The sequence below is a fragment of the Musca domestica genome, unplaced genomic scaffold, assembly GCF_030504385.1.
Source record: "Musca domestica strain aabys unplaced genomic scaffold, Musca_domestica.polishedcontigs.V.1.1 31, whole genome shotgun sequence".
NCBI lineage: Eukaryota > Metazoa > Arthropoda > Insecta > Diptera > Muscidae > Musca > Musca domestica.
The window spans coordinates 2,118,005-2,142,101 of NW_026712309.1; the positions used below are offsets into that span (position 1 = coordinate 2,118,005).

Consider the following 24,097-nt stretch of genomic DNA (forward strand, 5'->3'; position numbering starts at 1 on the left):
GCAACTATTCCAGCTATGGAAGACAACATTTCCGAAGAAATTCGGGCTATTCCGGCCGAAATGCTCGAAAAAGTTGCCCAAAATTGGACTTTCCGAATGGACCACCTAAGACGCAGCCGCGGTCAACATTTAAATGAAATTATCTTCAAAAAGTAAATGTCATGGGCCAATCTAACGTTTCAAATAAAGAACCGATGAGATTTTGCAAATTTTATGCGTTTTTTTTTTAAAAAGTTATCAAGCTCTTAACAAATCACTCTTTGTAATAAATTATTTATTTATTATTTGAATATTATTTTTACAATTTTCAACTTTCGGATATTGATGATGATTTAATCTTTATTTAACAAGGTTTGACAGATTTTTTTAAATGCTTCGTTCTGTTAAATTTCCTATTGCCATGCAATTTAAATAAAATTTACTTACCATTTCATATTTTTTAACGTTTTTGGAAAATAAAAAACATGATCTTAATTTATTTTCAATAAATATAATTCTTTATTTTCTATTGGATATTCTGGGAATCGGATTTCTGTTATTATTTGTCTGGTCGGTGTCCAAGGGATGTTATTTGTGTATAGAATAATAATTTGTTAAAACAATTTCATTTCATTTTGTTTCGTGAATTAAATTAGCTAAGATTTTGTTGTTCTTGTTTTGTTGCTGTAATTCCTGTTAAAGTGTGTGTGAGTGTATATGGGGTGTGTTGTTTTAAAAATTTCACTTAATTTCGCATTTTCTTTTTATTTTATAACAATGTTTTATTATTATTTGTTGTCTCTTTTGTGAGTTATTTGTTGACATCTTTTTCTTGATTTCGTTTTTATTTTCAATTATTTTCGTTTAGAATACTTATTATGGGTATAGCTTAACGTAACTATGTAACAAAGTATATTAAGAAATATAAAAATAATAAATGTTTAGGTATTTAAATTAATAATAAATTATACATACAAAAATTTATACATTTCTAAGACCTGTTAACAACTGTAATAATTTTCTAAGTTTAAAAATAATGGAAAATACTGAGACTGTTGTGGGTACGGGTTTTCTAAATAAGACAGCATGTGTGTACCAATAAATAAGAAGTTTGGAAGCCACATGAATCGAATTACCTATTAAATTATATTGTGCCACAAAATTCAATGTTCAATAATTCAATAATTTCGGGGAAAAACCAGCCGAAAGTAGAGCTGCAAAAAGAAGACACCAATATTGGCCCCTTGAGAGTTTTAATGACAATGCATCCTAAATATTCGGGGCAAAATCCCCCCTCTGGAAATTTTCGGACTAAGATCGCTCGGAATCCGTGCATTGTAGGTATATAGTGTCTTCTGCAATATTACGGATAAAAGTAAGAGGAATATTAAAGTTTAAAATTTTAATCCTCCCTCGAGTCAACAAAGGGGTATTTATGGTCCTTTTTTAAATATGCCTAAAATCTCGCTTTAAACAGGATCGTATGAAGTCAAAATTTGTACCTCTCCTACAGAATAACATTGCTTTACAATGGATACTATCACTTCGCGAAGAAATATATTAAAACATATTTATCGGAGCCGAGATTCGCCAAATGGAGAAATTCAGTTGAATGTGAAAAAGTTATACCTACATTTGAGCCGTTCTCTATAAAATTTGGCAAAGGTCTTTCTGGGCTCTATCTGATTTATCTGGTACCAAAAATCATTGTTATACATTGCATATTTAAAATGGAAGGGATTAAAACACCAAATCGGATGAAACATATATATGGGAGCTATAGCCATATCAGAAGCGATTTTCATCAAATTTGAAGTATTTGTTTCTAGGGTGGATTCAGTCGGAATTGCCAAAATTCAGTCAGTTCAGCTGATATTAGCCTTTTGGTGCATAATAAACCTGATAGCGGATAGAGATATATATGGGAGCCATAGTGATGGAGATATATATATATATATATATATATGACAGAGATATTTTTGAGCTCCACTAGTAATCTGAAACCAAATATCATTCTTGTGGAGTTCATATTACGCATGTAAGGGACTTAAGCCCAAAATCGGATGAAAGATATATGTGACAGATATAACTATTTCCTAACCGATTTTCACCAAATTTTAAGTACCTGCTTTTAGACTGAAATCGGCCTGAAGTGATAAAATTTAGGTAATTTGAACTGATATTAACAGGTCGGAAGTGACAAAATTCTAGTCATTTGGCTTGATATTAACCATCTGATGCACAGTAAACCTGAAATCAGCCGAAGATATATATGGGAGCTACATTTAAAACCGGAATTGCTGGTCTGTGTCTGATATCTGATACAAAATATCATACTTCTGGAATGCTTATTACAAATGCGTCATGGATTTAAACACCAAATCAGATGAAATATATTTATGAGAGCTATAACTATATCTGAACCGATTTTCACCAAATTTGATGTACATGCTTTCAGACTGAATTGGGACAGATTATTTGAACTGATATTGGCCATTTGTCGAAATCTCTCTTTATACTTCTTTTTTTTGGAAAGTGTCGAAGGAAGAATTAATTTCATTGTGAGTGTCTGAACAAAAGAAATTTGTGCCATAAAAAATAGCATCAATTTTTGTTAATAAAAAATCCTTGTTTATTTTCAGAAATAAACAAATGTAGCAAATTTTTCAATGCGCTGCGGATTTTCTTATAATTTCACTCTTCTTTAGCTAGTCTGAGTTGTGGAAACTGCCAAGTGGACTTGATAGTACTCGTCTTTAAATTAAACTCCCAAAGCGTTTTTGGATTCCTAGACCAAATGTTGATAAGGCCCATAGATAGTTTGGAACAAAAGGACTTAAATCGCTTGAGGGTTAAAATTCCTGAGATTTTCACCTTGTTCATGTATTTGCAGGTAGCATTTACTATCCGATTGAGATGAAATTTTCCAAACAATATTTGTTTGGTCCAAGGACGAAACCTTTTGGAATTGGTGAGAATCGGTGGAAATTTAGATATAGCTCCATATATACCTTCAACCGATATCGGGTTAATTGTGCACCAAGTGGCCAGTATCAGTCTAAATTATCTGAATTATGCACATTCAATCGAATTCAGTCTAGAAGCAAGCTCATCGAATTTGGAAGAAATCGGAATAATTATAGTTCCCCTGCTCCTCTCAAAAATACGTCTGTAAAATTTTATCGAGATCAGATTAGGATATAGCTCATACACATATCTTTACCCGATCTTTATCTTTATCAATTTTATTGTGCACCACATCATGCACTATACAGCAATGTTATTTGGTTCATAGTTGGTATCATCTACTTCACATAAATTCCCAATATAACCTTTTTTGTTACGGGAGCTCTACTAAAGGCGCATAGTGGTGTAGGGTATCATATAGTCGGCCCACGCGGCCTTTCTTATTGGTTTTATTTGCATAACTGCCGGAGACACTCTATACCTAAAATGCACGAATTCCGAGAAATATTAATCCAAAAATGTCCAAAAGTGTCGAAGAGGGGGGAATTTGCTGCCTCTGCTCAGGTTACTTTGCAATGTAAACTTTAAAAATGCCGATATACGTGACTTTTTTTTTGCTCTACTTCCATAATCTGCTGGTTTCCTTGTAATTATGTTTGTGTTGCACAGTGTTATTTTCAAACTACTGGTAATACAGAAGTTGTTGTTTATATTACCTTGTAGTGGGTTATTCGGTTTATACGGCTCCCAAATGTTTGTTGGGTTTCTGCTGTAAATTTGGGATTATTCTCAATTTTTGTAACCATGTCCAAGATCCAATTTTTAGTTCGACTTGATAGTGCAAAAAATTAGTTATGAACGTCAATTATTAATGGGATAATGGGGTTATTTTTGGGAGTTTTTATAAGCAGATGAAAAATGGTTTGGAAGCTGCTAATATTAGCTAAAATTTGAAAAAAAAAAATGCTGTGATTTAATACCACATGACCTGCATTAAGATTGGTGTCTTTTGCCTACAATTTCTTAAAACATTTACACCATATTCGATTCGAAAGCAAACCCGACTACATATATTTATCATTACTAATATATACGTACATTTAATAATTACTCAAAATATTCTAATACATATAATACAAACCACAAAGCCAAGGGATTTTCATAATTTAATTCCCACTAAAATATTTGTCGACTCACACATGCAGACACCATGGACAATAAATGCAACAAATACAATAATAAATAGTATTTAACAAAACTCTATGAAATTTGTATTCATTGCAATTATTGCGCTTATAAATTTGATTATTGGCAAATTATGATTTATGGTAAAACCGGCACAGTGTTTTGATAAAATAAACCAGTTTTAATTACTTCGCTACCCACAACACCTGTAAAACATTTTCAAAAAGTCTAAAAACAAACTAATTGCTTATAAAATATACAGTACACAAATAATAAACATATAACAATAGTCTTTATAACAATAAATTCAATTTACAGATATGTAATGGCTTTTTATTATAATTATTATTAAAATTGTTTGTTGTTTATTTATTTTTCTTTTTAATTCCTTTTTTGTGAATAAATAATTCCATTGATTTCTCTTAGAAATTCCTTTTTTCTTTCTCTTTCTCTTTGTTTTTTTTTTTTTTTTGAACTCAAATATATTCAAAACTACTAAATTTTGTGCGATTTTCATGTTTGTTGTTATTACGTTGTCTTTTTTAATTTTTCTTTTGTTAATCTATTAAATAAATTTTCATTTACAATTCTAAATATGAACATTTGCTTGTATACCCTTTATTATGTTTTATACTTTTGTAATTTTATCCGTCATTGTGTCCAGAGATAGTGTTTAAAATTCCATTGTTTGCAAAACTAAATTTTGTTTGTGGTTGTGTGTGTCTGTGTTTTTGCGTTTTGTTTTCATTGTTCGAACAATGTGGATCTGTGTATGTGTGTGTGCTATGTTTTCATAGTTGGGGGTTTACTAAATGTTTAAATTCTGCTTATTTGCTTAGCAAATGAAGTCAAATTTAACAACTCATATCCATAATTCAATTAATACATTTAATCCATTCTTCAATTTCCAGTAGATATGGCATAGAAATAGATGGAGTGAGGTGAATTACTGGCGGAAAATGTGTTGCTTTCTAATTAAACCGGAAAGATTCAAAATAAAAATCGCAATTTTTTTCCTCTCTTAAGAAAATAGCGGATATAACACAGATAGAGAAATATATCGGATCTCAAGGTACACTAAATGTAAAATAGCTAAAAAATGAATAAAAACTGAAAGTCCATTGTGAGAGTTAGGTTATTTAGGCCCATCCATTAAATGCCGAGTCCGAAGAGAGATTAGCTAATTTTTTTCGAAGCCCCATATAAAAATATTTATAAGACTGAAAAGTCTCAAATAATAAGTATTTAAAACGTGGAATAAACTTCGGACCATTATTCGTTTGACTAAACGTCAACAACAATCCATGATATGGCCATGTAAAAAAACTACTTGTTTCATTGTATATGCAGTAAAATAATTTTTATACCATCAGCCATATGCCTACAGTGGGTATATATCATTTGATACGGTCAAAACGAGCCTAGTTGAAATAACGGTTTTAGACCCTAGGTCTCTTTGAACCAAATACGTTTCAGAACATTTGGAGTCGATCTAGCGATGTCCGTCCGTCCGCCCGTCTGTCTGTCTGGCTGGTGCGCATGATAACTCTCGAAGAGAGTATCCGATTTGGTCCAAACTTGGTACATCTTAATATTTTTGTGATGTAAGAATCCGATTGTCTTAAAATTTCACACATCCCAATATTTTCAATAAACCCAAGATCTGATGCTAAGATGGAATATATCGGTTCTCTCCTTCTGTTGCCTCCCCCACATAAGGTCGAAATTTTGAAATTCCGTTAAGCTCATAAAACGCGAAATTAACCTCAGATTCCATTTAGACTTGGCACATCTGAATATTTCTATCAACACAGGATCTGTTAAAAAAAACGGTAGAGATCGGACGATTCCTTCTGGTGGAGAGTTATGCACACCCGGCAGCGAGACAGACAGACGAACGGACGGACGTCGGTAGATCGACTCCAAATGTCCTGAAACGGATTTTGACTTAAGAGACCTAGGGTCGAAAACAGTTATTTCGATGAGGTACGTTTTAGCCGTATCAAATTATATATACCCGATCTAGCCATATGGATGAGGGTATAATAAAAAAATATCCTATTTTCCTCATTGCCAAGTAATGAGTAACTTCAGCAAAGAGTATGGGTATCCGAATAAAAACTGAAAATTGTAAGTTCGAGATTTATTGTCGGAAAAAAGACAAAGAAAAACATGTAAAAAAACCTTAAGTTCCGGATGAGCTTTTAATACACCTCGCAATGGAAAAAATAACCATTATCAATAAATGATTAGATAATGCACTTAAAGTCTTCAAATTTAAATAGGAAATATTAATCTTTTTGAATTCAACAATGTTCTGCCATCGGATGTAGACACCATTACGAATTTCAAAAACCGAATTTTAAATAAATACGAATGAAAATGTGTAGGAAGGTATCAATATAGAAGGGATATACAAAACCTGGACTAAAATTGATCATTCACCACAAGAAGCGATGATACCTATTACGTACTTCAAATGCAAATTGTAAACCATTATAATGAAAATGTGGCTAAAATAATCATTAAAAGATCGCGATCCGCCACGGCAGCCATCTGCACGATATCTCATTCCATACATAACCTCCATACATATCTCGATTTATCTTTAAATATCCGTGCCTTACCCCCTGGTAAACATTACCATCGTTCTCCACTAATAAACGAACGTTGCTTTTATAAAAACAACAATAATTAAGCCTGACCATTTTGCAACAACAAAATATCTGTGTTTTATTTAAAATTATAAAAAATGTGTTTTAGTTGGGATAACTTTTATTTGAATTGCGAACTGCCCATATGGGTCCAAAATGTGGTATAGGTCATAAAGAATGGAGGTCCCTACTATTTTGTATTTAGACAATTTAGAGAAATTTCACAGCTTAATTTTTTTACAGTTGGTATTTGCTGTCCGCATGTGGTACGACTTTATATGGCATATAATTGTCCACACTCCTTGAGATTTTGACGACATAAGTAATATTTTTTTAACCAAGTTTTCTCAAAGTTGATATTTGGAGCCTGCTATAGGTTCCATGTTTTCTGGCTAATAGTTGTCTATGTAGGTTTACGTTTTCGAATAGTTTCCATATAACAGTACGTAGACAATGTACTTTTTTTGAAGTTTCCAAAATACAGCTCCAAGCTTGAAAAGCGAAAGACACATTTTTCAACGAATTTTTCTCAAAGTTGGTATTTGGAAAAATGTCCTCTTTGTCATATAGCCCCCATATAAAGTAATCTTCTGAAAGTCCAGATTTTGACGAATTCTAATGGGATTCTCTCGAAATTTTCTATTTGATGAATGGCTATGCAGGTGCAATTTTCACGTTTTCTCTGGCATACAGTTCTCTAGAATAGCTTCTATATAGAGGAAACTTCCATAAGTCGATATTTAGACTATATGAAGTTAAGTTCGTATATGTATTATCCCCGCTGGTATAAAAATTGTCTAATCAGATCTACATTTCGTGAAATTTGATATTTTGATAATATCAGCCATATTTTCATATTTTCTCAGTCATACAACTATTGATATGGTGAAAATGTTTGTCTCTATCTACCTTCGTACATGGGAACATTTGAAAGGAGTACCTGATTTAATTTTTAACAGATTTAGATCGAGTTCGGAGATGGGCAATATCGTCTTACTCTTACTTCCCCTCTCTCCCCGACAAAGGTTCACAAATGTTGCAAAAAATATATATCAGAACCTCATACAGAGCGAAGGAAGACACCGATGTAGGTTAAACTTGATACATAGATAAATATTTCTTTGTAATTACTGCCTCAAAAATTAGGAAATCAATTTCCAAAACCTCATATTTCTTATTTAATGTGTCATTTGTAATAGATGTCCTTTAAGCGTCGCTATTCCAATAAAATATGTGTCCACTCCTCTGCATTAAAGGGTTAACATTTCTAAAGATCAAATCTCTCATAAAATACGAAATTATTCCCCAGACCACACATCCCAATACTTCTACTAATATTAGATCGAATATGAAGAGATCTCCCAAAGAGGGGTATGATGAGGGTATGTATCTGTCGGAACACCTACTGAACTCTCTAACTTGTTCTAGAGAAAATTTTTGAAATTGGGTATCGCAAGTTTCTAATAACAAATATAAAATAAACCGCTCAAATACTATTTTGTAACTTCCCAAACAGTGAAGTGTAGTAACAATTGGGTCCGGTCTGAGTTAATAACATTTTTACTCATTTATATCAGAAATTATGTTAGTCGAGGGATCAAGAGTCACTCCGACATGTACATTAGTTGAAGAAACCACGCTCTCATGTATTTGATGTGTACTGCTTGCCGAACTCTGGTTTCTTAATATTTGGTGTATCTCAAATTTCATTTGATTTTGAAAAGTACAAATTCAAAATTATTATTTTCTGTAGATATTCCGGGAAATTAAAATCAAGAAAAAATAATTTATTTTTCGCCTTCTCAATTTTAAACCCTTTGAAGGACTCTTATGACACTTCCAAATACATTGGACCATCTAACGATTAAATGATGAACATATGACTATTTTTTAATAAATAATAACATAACATTTATTGATTAATAATAAAATTAAAAATAAGAAGAAGAATAAGAATAAGAAACGAAAATTTACAAAAGGAAACAAAGCAAAATAAATAAGCAGAAAGTAAGAAAGAGATCCATTTTTTATGGGAATACCATGAATGGTGAAAATTTGGCTTTGGCCATTTGCTACACAATTATCATTCAGGCTCAAAATATTACCGCACTGTATTTCGAAGAGTTGGTCCTTCATACGACGTTGTTGTTGTTGTATTAAATTTTGTTGATGTTGCTGCTATTTTCTTTGTTTTTTCTGTTTATTTTTTTCTTTGGGTCAGTGCCATGTGGTTGGTGTCGAGGTAGTGGCAGAATTGGGTTTCTTCATCATCGTCACTATTATTTTGGTGTTCATGGTGTGGCTGGTTGTTGTTGGTGGTGGGGGGTCTGTCTTCCTCAAAACAACTTTTATTTCGTCCGAAAAAAACCCATCGCACTTGTGTTTTTGCTTTTGTTGTGGTTGTTGTTTTGGTTTTTTTTAAAAACTACTACTCCTGTTGCAACTAACTTAACTGATGATATAAAGAAATATGCAATGCCATCTATCTTTGTAGCCATTGGTTCTGTTGATAGGTCACCAGGCAGAAGAGTGCCGCCATTAGCAACATTATCTGTTGCCAAGAACTGTGTAAAGCTGTCCCAGCATCGCCATCGCCGTTGCGACAAATTCCCGGATGTCGTGTAAAATCTTCGCAGTAAATCTGAAATGAGCATCAATAAAAGACACCAGAGGTCAGGGAGAGAATGAGTCGTTTTTCAATGTTTAGATTTATAGCCTAAACAGTCTGTGTTCTGTTGCCTGTTATGTGGTTCAAAAATTTTTTGGTGTGGAATGCTGTGTGGGTGTTACTTATTTTGGGGGAATCACACCAACACACTTTTAAGGATGGGTGCCGGCAGGACATATTAGGCCGTCATTAAAGAGAATTATTGTCTAGTACATTCAAATAACCCAGCAAACAATGGGAATATTTTATTTTTTGGAAACCACTTATGCATATTTGATGATCTTCAGACAAACAACTAGCTAATTTCGAAATATTATTAATTAACAACAAAATTTAATTATTTTAATTTTTTTTTTGTTTTATTTTTTCTTTGAAAATAGTTTGCTGGGTATTTTGTTGCATAGTTTTGTGTAACAATACCCCTTGCCTTGCATTGGGTATATCCGCATGTATGTCTGGACATAAACCCATCCTTATGCTTTTACGATTTGCCATGTTGGTGTACAAAAGACACAAGACAACAGACAACAACAACCACATAAAAGTTGAACGGTAGTAACTCACCCTGGTTAAGCTGTTGGCGTATTTATCGACTAATTCACGTGTAAATTTTGCAGCATCAGGCCCACATATCTTTTTAGCAGCATTTTCGGAACAGTCGACAAGTTCATTGATGGAGCTGTAAATTTAAAAAGCCAAAAAAGCAGGAGGAACGTTATTTAGTTGCCTGGTTTGAAATGACTTTTATAGGTGTATATGTATGTATGGATGTCTGCCTGTCTGTGTGTGCAACAAATATCGACTAGCACATTTGCCAATGACGTTAACAGGTAATTTGGTTTCATTTCCCAGGGGATAATAATATACGAATTGCATGAGGAATGCTATCGGCTTTACAGTGGGTACTGTGAGACAAGATAGTAATAGATGCAAAAAAGTATACTGTTTTAAAAAGTTGGTAGGGACATTTTGGGAATGTTTTTGGAAAGACTATGGAACTTAAAACGTGGATTGTAAGGAATGTTTTTCTGAAAGACTATGGGAGCTATGGACGTGCTCAGAGTTCTGATCGAATAAAGGACTACCGTAGATCTAAGCACGGACTTTAAACACATTATTCAAAGGACCAAACGTGAATTTCTTACTTAAAGAACTAAACGTAGATTTTTTAAATATTGTTTTGATAGAACTAAGCGTGGATTTTTAAAAAAATCCACTAAACGTGCTAAACGTAGATATTTTAATAAATATTTGAAAGGGCTAAATGTGGATTATTAAATATTTTTTCTGAAAGAAATAATCCTGGACTTTTAAGTTAATATTTGAAAAAACAAAATTTTGATATTTTAAATATTTTTGCATTGGGCTCTTAGAGCTATATCCAGAGATTTTGCGAAATAGTTTTCAGAGGGCTATCAGAACTCTAACCGTAGAAGGGACTACCAGAGATATGAAAGTGGACTTCAAAACACATTATTCAAAGCACCAAACGTGGATTTTTAAATATTTTTTGAAAAGGACTAAGCATGGATTTATGTCAAATGACGAAACGTGGATTTTTTAATATGTATTTTTCAAAGGACTAAATTTGGATTTTTAAATATATTTTGCAAAGGACTAAACGTGGATTTTTAAATATATTTTTCAAAGGACGAAATGTGGATTTTTAAATATATTTTGCAAAGGACTAAACGTGGATTTTTAAATATATTTTTCAAAGGACTAAACGTGGATTTTTGAATATAATTTTAAAGGACTAAACGTGGATTTTTGAATATAATTTTAAAGGACTAAACGTGGATTTTTAAATATATTTTTCAAAGGACTAAACGTGGATTTTTGAAAATATTTTTAAAGGACTAAGCTTGGATTTTTAAATATATTTTTCAAAGGACCAAGCTGGGATTTTTAAATATATTTTTCAAAGAACTAAACGTGGATTTTTAAATATATTTTTCAAAGAACTAAACGTGGATTTTTAAATATATTTTTCAAAGAACTAAACGTGGATTTTTAAATACATTGTTCAAAGGATTTCACGTGGATTTGTAAATATATTTTTCAAAGGACTAAATTAGGATTTTTAAATATATTTTTCAAAGGACTAAACGTGGATTTTTAAATATATTTTAAAAGGACTAAACGTGAATTTTTTATACTTATTCAAAGGACTAAACGTGAATGTTTAATACTTATTCAAAGAATTAAACGTGGATTTTTAAATATATTTTTCAAAGGCCTAAACATGGATTTAATTAAATATAATTTCAAAGGACTAAACAAGGATTTTTTAAATATAATTTCAAAGGACTAATCAAGGATTTTTTAAATATAATTTCAAAAGACTAATCAAAGATTTTTTAAATACATTTTACGAAGGACTGAATTAGTATTTCTTAAATACATTTTCCGAAGGACTAAACGTGGATTTATTTAAATATAATTTTAAAGGACTAATCAAGGATTTTTTAAATATATTTTTCAAAGGACTAAACGTGGATTTTTTAAATTTATTTTTCAAAGGACTAAACGTGGGTTTTTAAATATATTTTTCAAAGGACTAAACGTGGATTTTTTAAATTTATTTTTCAAAGGACTAAACGTGGGTTTTTGAACATATTCTTCAAGGTACTAAATGTGGATTTTTAAATGAATATTTTAAAGGAATCAACTTGGATTTTTAAATGAATTTTTGAGAGGACTTAACGTGAAGTTTTATATAAATTTTTGAGAAGACGTAACGTGAAGTTTTATATAAATTTTTGAAAGGATATATATATTTTTAAAGGATTAAACATGGATTTTTAAATAAATTCTTGGAAGGACTTAACTAGGACTCTTAGACCTTTAACAATATAATTTAAGTAATAGTTTTCAGAGGACTATTAAAAGTCTAAACGTGAATTTTAGGAAATGGTTTTTCAAAGTTCTGATACTCCACAACTTTAATAGTGGATATTAGGAAATAGTTTTCAAAGGACCATCAGAGCTCTAATTCTGGGTTTAAAAAAATGTTGTTCGAAAAACTATAAGAAATATAATTTTGAATTTTTGAGTAGTCCTTTGAACATTGATAAATATGTCTTACAGCTATTTTATAAGTTGTTCCTTCAGCTCCCCGAAAGACGATTCTTCCTTTTTTATAAAGACATCCCAAATCGCTTATGAAGATGCCCTTTGTTCGTCAAAAGTCGTCTAAAGAGTCGGCCTTTATCTCTTTGATAAAGCTGGTCTATAAAGTGGTTCTTCAGCTCTTCCATATACGCGGCTTTGGTTACGCCTATAGATTCGGCCTTAAACTAATATATAGAAGTGGCCATCGGCTAGTCTATAAAAACTCGTCTATAATGACGACCTTCAAGTTCTTCTATAGAGACAACCTTCAAGTTCCTCCCTCCAGGGCGTCCAAACAAACTCCTAACAGCTCGTTTATATCTACCGCCTCTAGGTCTATATCGACTCACTTCTGCTAGTCTATATCCTCTCCTTTCAGCTCGTCTATATCGACTTCCTCCAAGTTGTCTATATCGACTTCTTCTACATCCAACTCGTCCATATCGGCTCTCTCTAGTTCGTCCACAACGACTCCCTCCAGCTCGTCTATATCGACTCCCTCCAGCTCGTCTATATCGACTTCCTCCAAGTCGTCTATATCGACTCCCTTTAGCTCGTCTATATCGACTCCGTTTAGATCGTCTATATCGACTCCCTTTAGCTCGTCTATATCAGCTCCCTTTAGCTCGTCTATATCGACTCCCTTTAGCTCGTCTATATCGTCTCCCATCAGTTCATCCATGTCGCCTCCCTTCAGGTCGTCCATATCGACTTCCTCCAGCTCGTCCATATTGACTACCTCCAGCTCGTCTATATCGACTCCCTTTAGCTCGTCTATATCGACTCCCTTTAGCTCGTCTATATCGACTCCCTTTAGCTCGTCTATATCGACTCCCTCCAGCTCGTCTATATCATCTCCTTCCAGTTCATCTATATCCACTCCCTCCAACTCATCTGTATCAACTCCCGTCAACTCGTCCATATCGCCTCTCTCTAGTTCGTCCATATCGACTCTCTCTATTTCGTCCATATCGACTCCTTCCAGCTCGTCTATATCGTCTCCCTTCAGTTCATCCATGTCGCCTCCCTTCAGGTCGTCCATATCGACTATCTCCAGCTCGTCTATATCGACTTTCTCCAAGTCTTCCATATCGACTCCCCCAACTCGTCTATATCGATTCCCCCCTGGTCGTCTATATCGACTCCCTCCAGGTTGTCAATATCGACTCTCTCCAGCTCGTCTATATCGACTCCCTCCAGGTCTTCTATATCGACCACCTCCAGTTCGTCTATATTGACTACCTCCAGTTCGTCTATATCGACTCCCTCCAGGATGTCTATATCGACACCCTTAATCCTTTTATCCGACGTTATATACAAACTCCCTCTGTTTTGCCTACAAAGTTTCGTTGTGGCTGATCTACAAAGATTTGTCACAACTCGTCTATACAAACTCTGAAGACTTTTTTTTATAAATCGTCCTTCAGTTCATCTTTTGAAACATCATTCACTTTGTCTATATATTCACCTGTTCCTCCATAATTTTTTTACTTTAAAATGTATCACTGCTATTACCCACAGTCTGACTTTTAACTATTTCGAGGAAATAGTACTCAATTAGTATTTCCGTTTAACTTCATCGACGTCGATGTATGTATGTATGTATATGTGTATGTTCGTGTACATATCGATTACATTCATACTTACCAGCATATCGTTTTAATGTTCTCACTGAGGGTGATATTTTCATGGTTTTCCTGATTGTTGTTAGGCTTCAGGAATAGCATTGTTTCCTTATAACGATTGGCACATACTTCGAATTCCCTTTTAGCCTTTTGTGAGCATGGTGCATGTTTCAGGTATTCTGCCGCCAGAGAACGATGCAAAAAGCAGGAGAAGAAGAAAAAAGAACAAAAAAAGAAAGAAGAAGACGAACAAAACATTAGCAGAATATTGAAACAAAATCCAGAAAATGATACACTACAAGGAGCGGCCCTACACACACACACACACAAACACTAACCCACACTCTCATGCACTAGCCTGGTTCATTCATTGGCAATTCAGCAATGGCAATGAATCGTTCATTTGTCGTTTAAATTAAAGAAGTCTGAACCTGAATAGATAAGTGTGGTAGAGTTTTTAGAGACAATACTGGGAAAATCTATATTGGCAAACCTCTGTTTTAACTAAACTATAGAATGTAAATGTGTTAGAGTGTCTGTGTGTGCAAAATAGAATGCAACAAAGAATTTTCAAAAAAATGTTGGGTGGGTTTTTAGGCGCTGCAGTGAGAGAAAAGCCATAGTATCAACATGGAAGATATCATTTGGAGAGGGTTGCATTTTGAGATACTTAAGGGACTTATCTATTTGGATCTAATTTTTAGTATAGTGCGCACGACAAGCCTATACCGGCATAAGTTTTTGTCCACCAGGACATGACCCGAGTATTTCGCCCCTCTTTTTAACCTAACCTAAGCTTTCTGTTTGGAAATATTGAAACGTTTAAATTTTAAAATTTAATGATTAGATCTTAATTCCTGTCTTTAACACATTTCTGAAAATTGACAGTGTACCATTTGACGACACGTAGCCTAGGTTTATTACCATGCCCCAAGGCAACACATCATCCCATCTATTGTTCGCTCTCGCTCTCCATTAACCGTAGCAAAATATGTTTGCCTTTAATTGGAATTTCGTTCATATGTTGACCACATCTGGTTATCTCATCCTGTTATGGCCGGTGTCTGCCTTCATTGATACCCTGAATTTAAAAAAAAGGAGAATATTTTACAATTGAAGAACAATAAATCATCCATTCAGTCAGTGGATTGGTCGATTTTGCCATTGAATGGCTTTTTGGCCGGAGCTAATTAATATCTGAGCTCGTTTTCGCAAAGCTTTTGTCTTTAAGTACTGATTTACATATGGCTAGCTGCGCAGGGCCTGACTTTGTCTGGGAGGCTGACCTTGCATTTATTGTCAAAATCATGAGTCGGAAAATTGGTGAATAAAATGATTTTAAATTTCTGGCTGTTTAAAAAAATTAATTAGAAATTTTACTGCTACAAAATATTAAGGCTTAGTCACATAATTTTTTTTTTTTAAACAATGTTAATTTATTAGCGGGAAAAGAAGGTAATATTTACCAGGAGGTAAACAAGGAACACCGCGGTTTCGGAAAGATCAATCCTCACCATTATACCTCAGCCATGTGGCTACAGAGGATATATCATTTGATACAGCAAAAATGTGCCCCATCAAAATAACAGTTTTAAACCCTAGGTCTCTATTAATAAAATCTGTTTCACGGCATTTGAAGTCAGATGCACACGATAACTCTCGAAGAGAGTATCTGATTTGGTCCAAACATAGTGCATCGCATCATTATCGTCAAACTTAGATCGAGTTCGGAGATGAGCAACAACGGTCCACTCCACCTGGTCAACATTTTCAAAGAAAATAATTTACCTCAATGAAAGAGAAAGGATTTTTCGATTTTGTGCAGACTTTGTAACCCCAATATTTTTTTCTGTACTAGGTCAGCCCACTCCATCAAGTACCACCCCCACAAAGGGTCAATATTTGGAAGTATTATAAATCTTATAAAATATGAACTAAAAGTCCGATTTTCCATATCTCAATATTGTTATTAACACAAGATCTGGTGTTAAGATGGTAGATATTGGCCCGCTCCTGCTGGTATCTCCCCTCCTTGAATAGCCAAAACGATCATAAAGAGCGAATTGAGAATCCAATTCTCTTAGCATTTCACACATCTCAATTTACAGAAGACCTACCAAAATACCTGAAGGATCAATACCCAGACGATCGTCTTAAGGCTTCCTGTAATCTATATATAGAATAACTTCCAGAGACCCACAGGAGAACTTTTATAGATTGTCTTTATGTAGAAGCCCTTTTATAGGTCTTACATATATATTAGACCTTCTACAGGCCTTTAGAAAATAGGGAACGTTATATAGGTCTCCCATACATTGAATACCTTTATTAATTCCCTATATTGAAGAAAACTTGGATGATTTAATTTTTGGCCGAAGAAGCCCTCAAGGTCCTCTATTGTCAATGGAAGACCTTAGGTCCTCTATGGTCAATAGAAGACCTCGAGGTCCTCTATGGTCAATGGAAGACCTTAGGTACTCTGTGGTCAATGGAAGACCTTAGGTCCTCTATGGTCAATATGAGACCTCGAGGTCCTCTATGGTCAATATGAGACCTCGAGGTCCTCTATGGTCAATATGAGACCTCGAGGTCCTCAATGGTTAATATGAGACCTCGAGGTCCTATATGGTCAATAAGAGACCTCGAGGTCCTCTATGGTAAATATGAGACCTCGAGGTCCTCTATGCTCAATATGAGACCTCGAGGTCCCCTATGGTCAATATAAGATCTCGAGGTCCTCTATGGACAATAGAAGACGACCTCGGTCCTCCATGGACAATAGAAGACCACCTCGGTCCTCCATGGTCAAAGTAAGTACTCAAAATCCTCTATTGTCAAAATAAGACCTCGAAATCCTCTATGGTCAATGGAAAACATCGAGGTGCTCTATGCTCAATAGAAGGCTTCTAAATCCTCTATGGTCAATAGAAGTCCTCGAGGTCCTCTGAGGTCAAGACTCCTTAACAGACCTCAAGGTCTTCTATTGACCATAGAATAGAAGACCACGAGATCCTCTATGGTCAATGGAAGACCACGAGGTCCTCTATGGTCAATAGAAGACCACGAGGACCTCTATTGTCAAAATAAGACCTCGAAATCCTCTATGATCAATAGAAGATCTCGAGGTTCTCTGAGGACAATGGAAGACATCAAGGTCCTCTATGTTTAATAGTAGGCCTCGAAATCCTCTATGGTCAATAGAAGACCTCGAGGTCCTCTGAAGTCAAGACTCCTTAAGAAGACCTCAAGTTCTTCTATGCCCAATAGATGACTTCGAGGTACTCCATGGTCAATAAATTTCCTTGAGGTCTTCCATGGTCAATAGAAGACGACGAGGTCCTCTACAAAGACCTAGCGGTCGTCTATATATATCCAGAAAAATATACATTTAAACTTCTTACATTCAAACTACTGTTTTACAATATAAGCCATGAAACACATTTCCGCTATTAAATTGCTGATTATCCTGCCAATTACAAGCAACATTGGAAACTCTCTTATTTTGCAGCCAAAAAGTATGCGTGCCACTCTCAACTCCTTATGACCGGTCTAGACGGCAGTAATTAATTCGTAATTACCAACTGACCGGAACAGCGCTTATATCCATTAAAAAGTCCTTTAGAGTAGCCGGCCTTTCATTGATTTACATGTCAATTGATACAAATTACATTGAATACAACACCAACAACAAAACGAACAAACGAGACATTTAATTTTTAATTATCCTCTCGAGCACCTGATTAACCAAAGCCAAGTTAAAATATGCTCGTCAAGGTGTGTGTGTGTGCAGTTTCCACAAATTGATAAATGATTTTAAATGCCACAACAGCTTTTTTCGCTGCTGCCTTAAGCCAAATGCAAAAATAATCTGATGCTCGAAACTTACCATCTTGAAATTCGCCCTTGTTACACAGATCCCGTATGAATTGATTAGTGCCATGATACAATTTGTTGAATTGATTGCGTTGCTGCAGATCCATGCAGCGGCGTGTATAGCTCTGTATGCAACGGACTCCTTTGCGTAGTTCCCTGAAAAAAGAGTGGAAGCAAAAAAATTCGAATAAAACCACCGGTCAATGACAATCAGAAAAATGTCTGAAAGAGTGAGAGAGGGAGAGGGAAAGGAAGGGAGATGCAACTGAAATGCGGATTAAGAAGTTAAAAGGAAGATTTAGTGTCAAGAGTTGACAAATCGTAGATCCAATTTAAAAAGCTTGACATTACGACAACAGACACTTGACACTCGTCGAAGGAGGAGACGACATCAAAGTGAATGCTTTTTATGCAAATTTGAAGAGCATTGTCGGCCAACAGCCCCTGTTACATGTGATGGCATCCCGAGTTGGTGTCCCGAACTGAATGTCATCTACTTAACAGCATAATAATGTTACAGGGGTTTTCTTTCGATTTGGAATATTACCATCATTTGTTGCCGCTTGGACAGTGACAGGGTAATAAATATTTACTGTGGACATAGATAAACTATCACCGGAGGATATACAAAGTGAACAAATTCATAAGGAAGCATTGTGTGGACAAGTCTGTTGATTCGCTGTGGTGACAATGCAAATAATCTTTGAAGTCCTCTTCTTTGTTTGCTTGGCAACTAAAAGACATCTCACCATTTCAAACGTTTTGAGTAGTCGAAAGAGTGAAATGTCTCAAGTTTTTATCTATAACCAAAAACATATAGCACATGATACTGCAATAGAAGGTAAGTGTGGAAGTAACTGAAAAGGTTGTTAAATCCTAAAAGTGTAGCCTTAGACAACTATATTTAACAATATAACAACGACAAATCACAATTAAAACGGTGTTAAGTACGGCAGGGCCGAGCTCTTTATACCCACCACTTTGTGAAAACTTTAATTTTTGTGAAATTAGTTTTCATAAATTCTTTGAAATTTGGGGCTCGACATGTTTCTCATATATACCGAGAGAGTTTCATATAAAAAAAATAAGTTTCGAAAAAAAACATGTTCGATTAAAATTTGACTGCCCCAATTAAAAAATGAATTATTTAATAATTAAAAAGATTATTAAAAAACTAACAAAAGCATAATCCAGCATGGCTTGAAACATTAAATGCTTTATAAAATTAATAATTTAATGCTTCATAAACTCTCCAGATATAAACATGAAAGTTGATTAAATGATTAGGTAAGATTTGTACAATAGAATAGAAAATTCTTACTCGAGGAAGCAAAATTGTATCATTTGGAGCACAAAAACCCCATTGAAAAGCTGATACACTCGAAACCATCGTTTTGAGGCATGTTGACCGAGTGAAAAGGAGGAATTTACAGAATTTCCTTTCAACCGGACAGCGCCACGTGCAAAGTCATAGATATTTTTCTCAAAAAAAGTATTATATTTGAATACCCTCCACCATATGGGACGAATTTGGAAATGTTAAAAAAATAAAATCAGTTAAAATGCTGTTAAAATCTCAAAAATACCAAATATACCTGCTATATTGGGGTTTATATGAAGACGTAGATCGGCATAGGCCACTTTTGTCATAAGCCATTACGAAACTTGAAAAAAATCAGTGAATACTGTAGCTAAAGTTATCAAAATACCGAATATAGGGAGGTACCGTTATATCGGGGCTATATGAAGACCTGAACCTATATAGACAATTTTTGGTTATAGGCCTATTAGGAATTTCAAATACGAAATTTCAAACAATTTCGATTAATATTGTACCTAAAACCGAAAATACCGAAACAACTCCGGTGAATAATGTCCCTAAAATCGTCAAAATATCGAACATCAGGGGTACCGTTGTATGTGAGTTATACATTATTGTGGACCATCTTCGAACTTGACCTGCTTGAAGACAAAAGACTGATCTGTACATTTTATTTTGCTATCTTTATAGGTTTGACTCTAGCGTGATTACAACAGACGGACAGACGGGCGGATGAACATGGCTAAATCGTCTTAAAATTTTACGTTGTTATGTCTAAAGTTGTGAATTACAAACGGAATGACGAACTTTATATACCCTCCATACTATGTATGGTACAGGGTATTAAACACACTTAAAAATTATCTGTCGTTTTCGCCTACAGATGTATGAACTCAGCCAATGTCCGTTTACTTGAATATATACCACAAATTCCACTTGGTCTAATATAAAAAAAAAAATCGGATGTGTAAAATTTAAAAAAAAATCGAAATTTTATTTCCAATATCTAACATTTTCACACCAAATTCTGCGTCAGTGAATATATTGGAATGTATGAAATTTGAAGAGAATTTAATGCTTAAACCCCGTTTTGGTATTTAAAATCATGAACCCTTTTTGGGTAAGGTACCAAAAAGGAGTAGGCCGATATATGCCATCATGACAAGATATCTTGTGTAAGCGGAAATATTGGAATGTGTGAAGTTTAGAATGAATCGGATGTTTATATCGCTTTTTATTTTTTTTTTATTTTTGGGTTATACAAAATTGTAACACCTCTGTGGGGGAGGTGATAGAAGAAGTGGATCTTTCACACCAGACCTTGCATTAAAAATATTTTTGGAGGTGTGAAATTCTATGAGAGTCGTATGCTTAATTCGCGTTTCATGGTTACTAAAAATGTTGATCAGTTGTGGGGGATGTACCAGATCTTTTGTTGATAGAAATATTGTGAAAAGATAAATTTGAAGACTATCGAACTCTTATTTCACATTTTATAAGAATTACAACTATTAGTAATTTTGACAAATTGTTGAGGAGGTATTTGGTAGAGTAAGCCGATAGGTACGTATGAACCTGATCTAGCACTGATGCAAATATTAGCACTTTCCATATTTGAACAAATGTGAATCTTCCCTTTTCTTTCTATGAAGCCAAATATTATCTGTGAAAATTTTAATTTTTTTTTTTGGGTGGGGGGAGGATTTTGATAATAGTGTGGACGATATTACCCATCTCCAAATCGATCTATATTTGATAATAATATTACGATGCACCAAGCATGGACAAAAATTGGATACTTCCTTTGTGCGATCCAGTCAGCCAGACAGACAGACGGATGGACAAAACATATGGTCTAAAGCCGTTATTTCGATGATGAATGTTTTAGCCGTATAAAATGATGTATACCCTTTGTAGCCATACACCTGAGGGTATACTTTTAAATGATTCCTGTGAAAAATGTGGCTAAAATTATTAGAATACGCAATAGCTGAAAAAAGAAAAAGGACGGGAGGAAGCGTCCGGCTTCCACAGTTTGCGAAAAGTGGAACGCCCGATACATATATTGGATAACTACGACTTAAATATGCAGTCACAGACAGCACATCTGTTTCCAGGGAGAGAGTCTAGAATGAAATCCGCGATTGCCTGTGATCCTTGGACTCGACGAGGCAAAGCCTCAAACTAACGGACTCCCAAACGCTGGTGTGTTACGTAAACCGTGACTAGCCGACTGTATTCCAATGGTGGCCTCAATGATACCTGGACGCCTCGACGAGTAACAGGCTTTGTTGTCAAGTCCTTACCATGATATGGAGGCTATGTTATGGGGGACCTCTTAACATTCTCAGTCCCTTCTTTTTATGGAGAAAAATTTAAACAACTAACACAATACCAACAAATAACCACCACCTTCTGCAGATGCACCGACTATGGATACGGCCAATGACATAATTTCAAATTAGAGTTGGGAGAGACTCTGCTGATGCACCGAGTCATGGTATGTGAAAGCATACAGAGATAAAAATGCTCTCTATCTCTGCATGCTTTCACATACCACGACCCAGCAAGCATTTTTTGTCGCTGACATAACTAAAAAGTCACCAACAGGCGATGAAAACCCTCGCCGGCGATCTCGAATCTTTAACCAAAAAGGTAAACCGTTCGGCAAGAAATGAACCACGCACTAAATAAATGTAATATATTTTTCATTTAACAGTTTTTGCACTCATGCACCAATGCCGATCTCCGATAAACTGAACTCGTTTAATTTTGTTCTACGTTTTGGGAGTAAAACAAAACAATCGCTCTTTAATCTACGGGAAGTGCCAAAAAAGTTACTATTGGAGATGAAAATTAGTTGACTGTAGTGGGGCAATAGAATTGTTATTGCAAATCGACCAACTATCGACGTTTCATAAGCAGGAAGCGACAAAGTAGTGTAATATTAGGTAATGGAGTTAAAAACTCACATCCAAATGCTTGCAGGGGACTCGGTGCGTCCGTCCTCATTAACAAAACCAAGACCTTGAGGTTCAGCCAGGAAGGTGTTCTACTTGGTTTTGGAAATGACTTTCCTCCCTCTGTTTTGTTTGAAATTCTGTTTTAAAATATAAATGCATCACAATAATCAAATGTTAGGTATATTTGTGTCCTCATGCTTCGTAATGATCCTTAAAGTACGATATTTTACATAAAAGTCAAACTTTGTCTTACAGGAATGGTTATAAAAAGATACGCTTCATTAATGTATTTATACAAAATATTTTATACATTCCAAAAAATGTTAACCAATTAATGATATTCTGCCTATTTTAAAAAACTTTAGTGTTTGCCAACAAATGACAAAACATAAAAAAATAATGTTACTTTTGAGGGGTAGGTCACAGGTCAATTATTTATTCCACAGAGTATTTTAAAATAAAATTGGATTAACTTTTGTTCCAAACATAACAAATGAATGTCCTCAAACAAACAAAAAAGAACACACCCTGTTAGTTGTCACAACAAATGTCCTGTTGGTATTCTGTTATGTCGTCATACTAAAACGGAAAACAAATAACAAGCAAAGTTCGTAGTAATTCAATTAGATGGCATTCAATGATCCGCTTTGAATTTATAATGTCATTCACGGATATTTCGATGTATTTTCTAAGAATATTAACAATTAATATTAAATTGGGTAAATAAATGATAAGTCAAATTAAACCAAATGGGGAGGTAAAAGAGGATTTGAAGAAGGTTCCTGAGAATTCAAAATTCCCTCATTGATTGGTATTTGTTACTAACTAAGAATTTTGTTTCGCCAAAACTATATTCAGCAAATATTTTCGAAAGCAAAATAAATAAAAGTAGAAAAAAGAAGAGCTTTCTTTGAGATATTCTCAAATTTATTTGAATGCGAAGAAAACTGTTTGGAAATATCAAAATTGAAGTAGCCACCCAAAAAAAAAATATTTTTTTTTAGTTTTTTACTCTTCTTCTTTTACTGAAAATTGAAATTGAGTCCAACAAGCTGCCGATTGACATGTGCAAACGACATAAATCAAAAGTGAATGAAAATCTAACCAAGTGTCATTCCAAAGTAAAGAGTGAATCAGAGTTGGGACACACAAAAAAAGTATTAGAATGAAACATTGCAAAAGTACAAAGAATGGGCTTAATTGATCAAATATGTGAAGGAGGAAATGTTTTTTTTTTTTCTAAAAGAAAAAATAATGAAGAATTCTTTAGGCAAGTTATGCTAACGATGCAATATCACACTTCCAACTGATGTGTGGTTGAAAATGTTGAAAAGTAGCAAACGAGTTGCCAACAGATTATGTCTATATGCAAAGTATGATTTTGGAAAGTTAATAAATAAATTGGCTTAACAAGTTAAAAAAGATTTAAGTTCGACCGGGCCGAACTAACTATTATCAAAATACCGAATATCGGTGGGTGCCGTTGTATGTGTGCTGTAGGAAAACGTGGACCTAACTATTCAATGTTCTCCCACCGGAGCTAGAGCCCATTTCGAACTAAAAATACCAATTTTTAGACAAATCCGTGGAAAAATGTTGCAAAAATCATCAAAATACCGAATATCGGGATGTACCTTTATATGAGGGCTATACGAAAACGTGGACCTATATATACTATGTTCCACCACTGGAGCTAGAACCCATTACGAACTATAAATACCAATTTTTAGACCACTCCGTGAACATAT

The 24,097-nt window shown here is 34.4% G+C and overlaps 1 protein-coding gene across 1 annotated transcript in view; it reads right to left on the bottom strand.

Annotated features, from left to right (window-relative positions):
- Window positions 1-470: 470 nt before the first annotated feature.
- Window positions 471-24,097, bottom strand: part of LOC105261663 (Repulsive guidance molecule) — a 135,670-nt gene continuing 112,043 nt past the window's right edge. The window contains exons 4-7 of the mRNA XM_059124970.1: window positions 18,079-18,221; window positions 14,215-14,371; window positions 10,018-10,132; window positions 471-9,426 (exon numbers count right to left, since the gene is read on the bottom strand). Coding sequence (XP_058980953.1) covers window positions 9,268-9,426; window positions 10,018-10,132; window positions 14,215-14,371; window positions 18,079-18,221 — 574 coding nt within the window. The 3' untranslated portion in view covers window positions 471-9,267. The remainder of the gene's footprint in view (window positions 9,427-10,017; window positions 10,133-14,214; window positions 14,372-18,078; window positions 18,222-24,097) is intronic.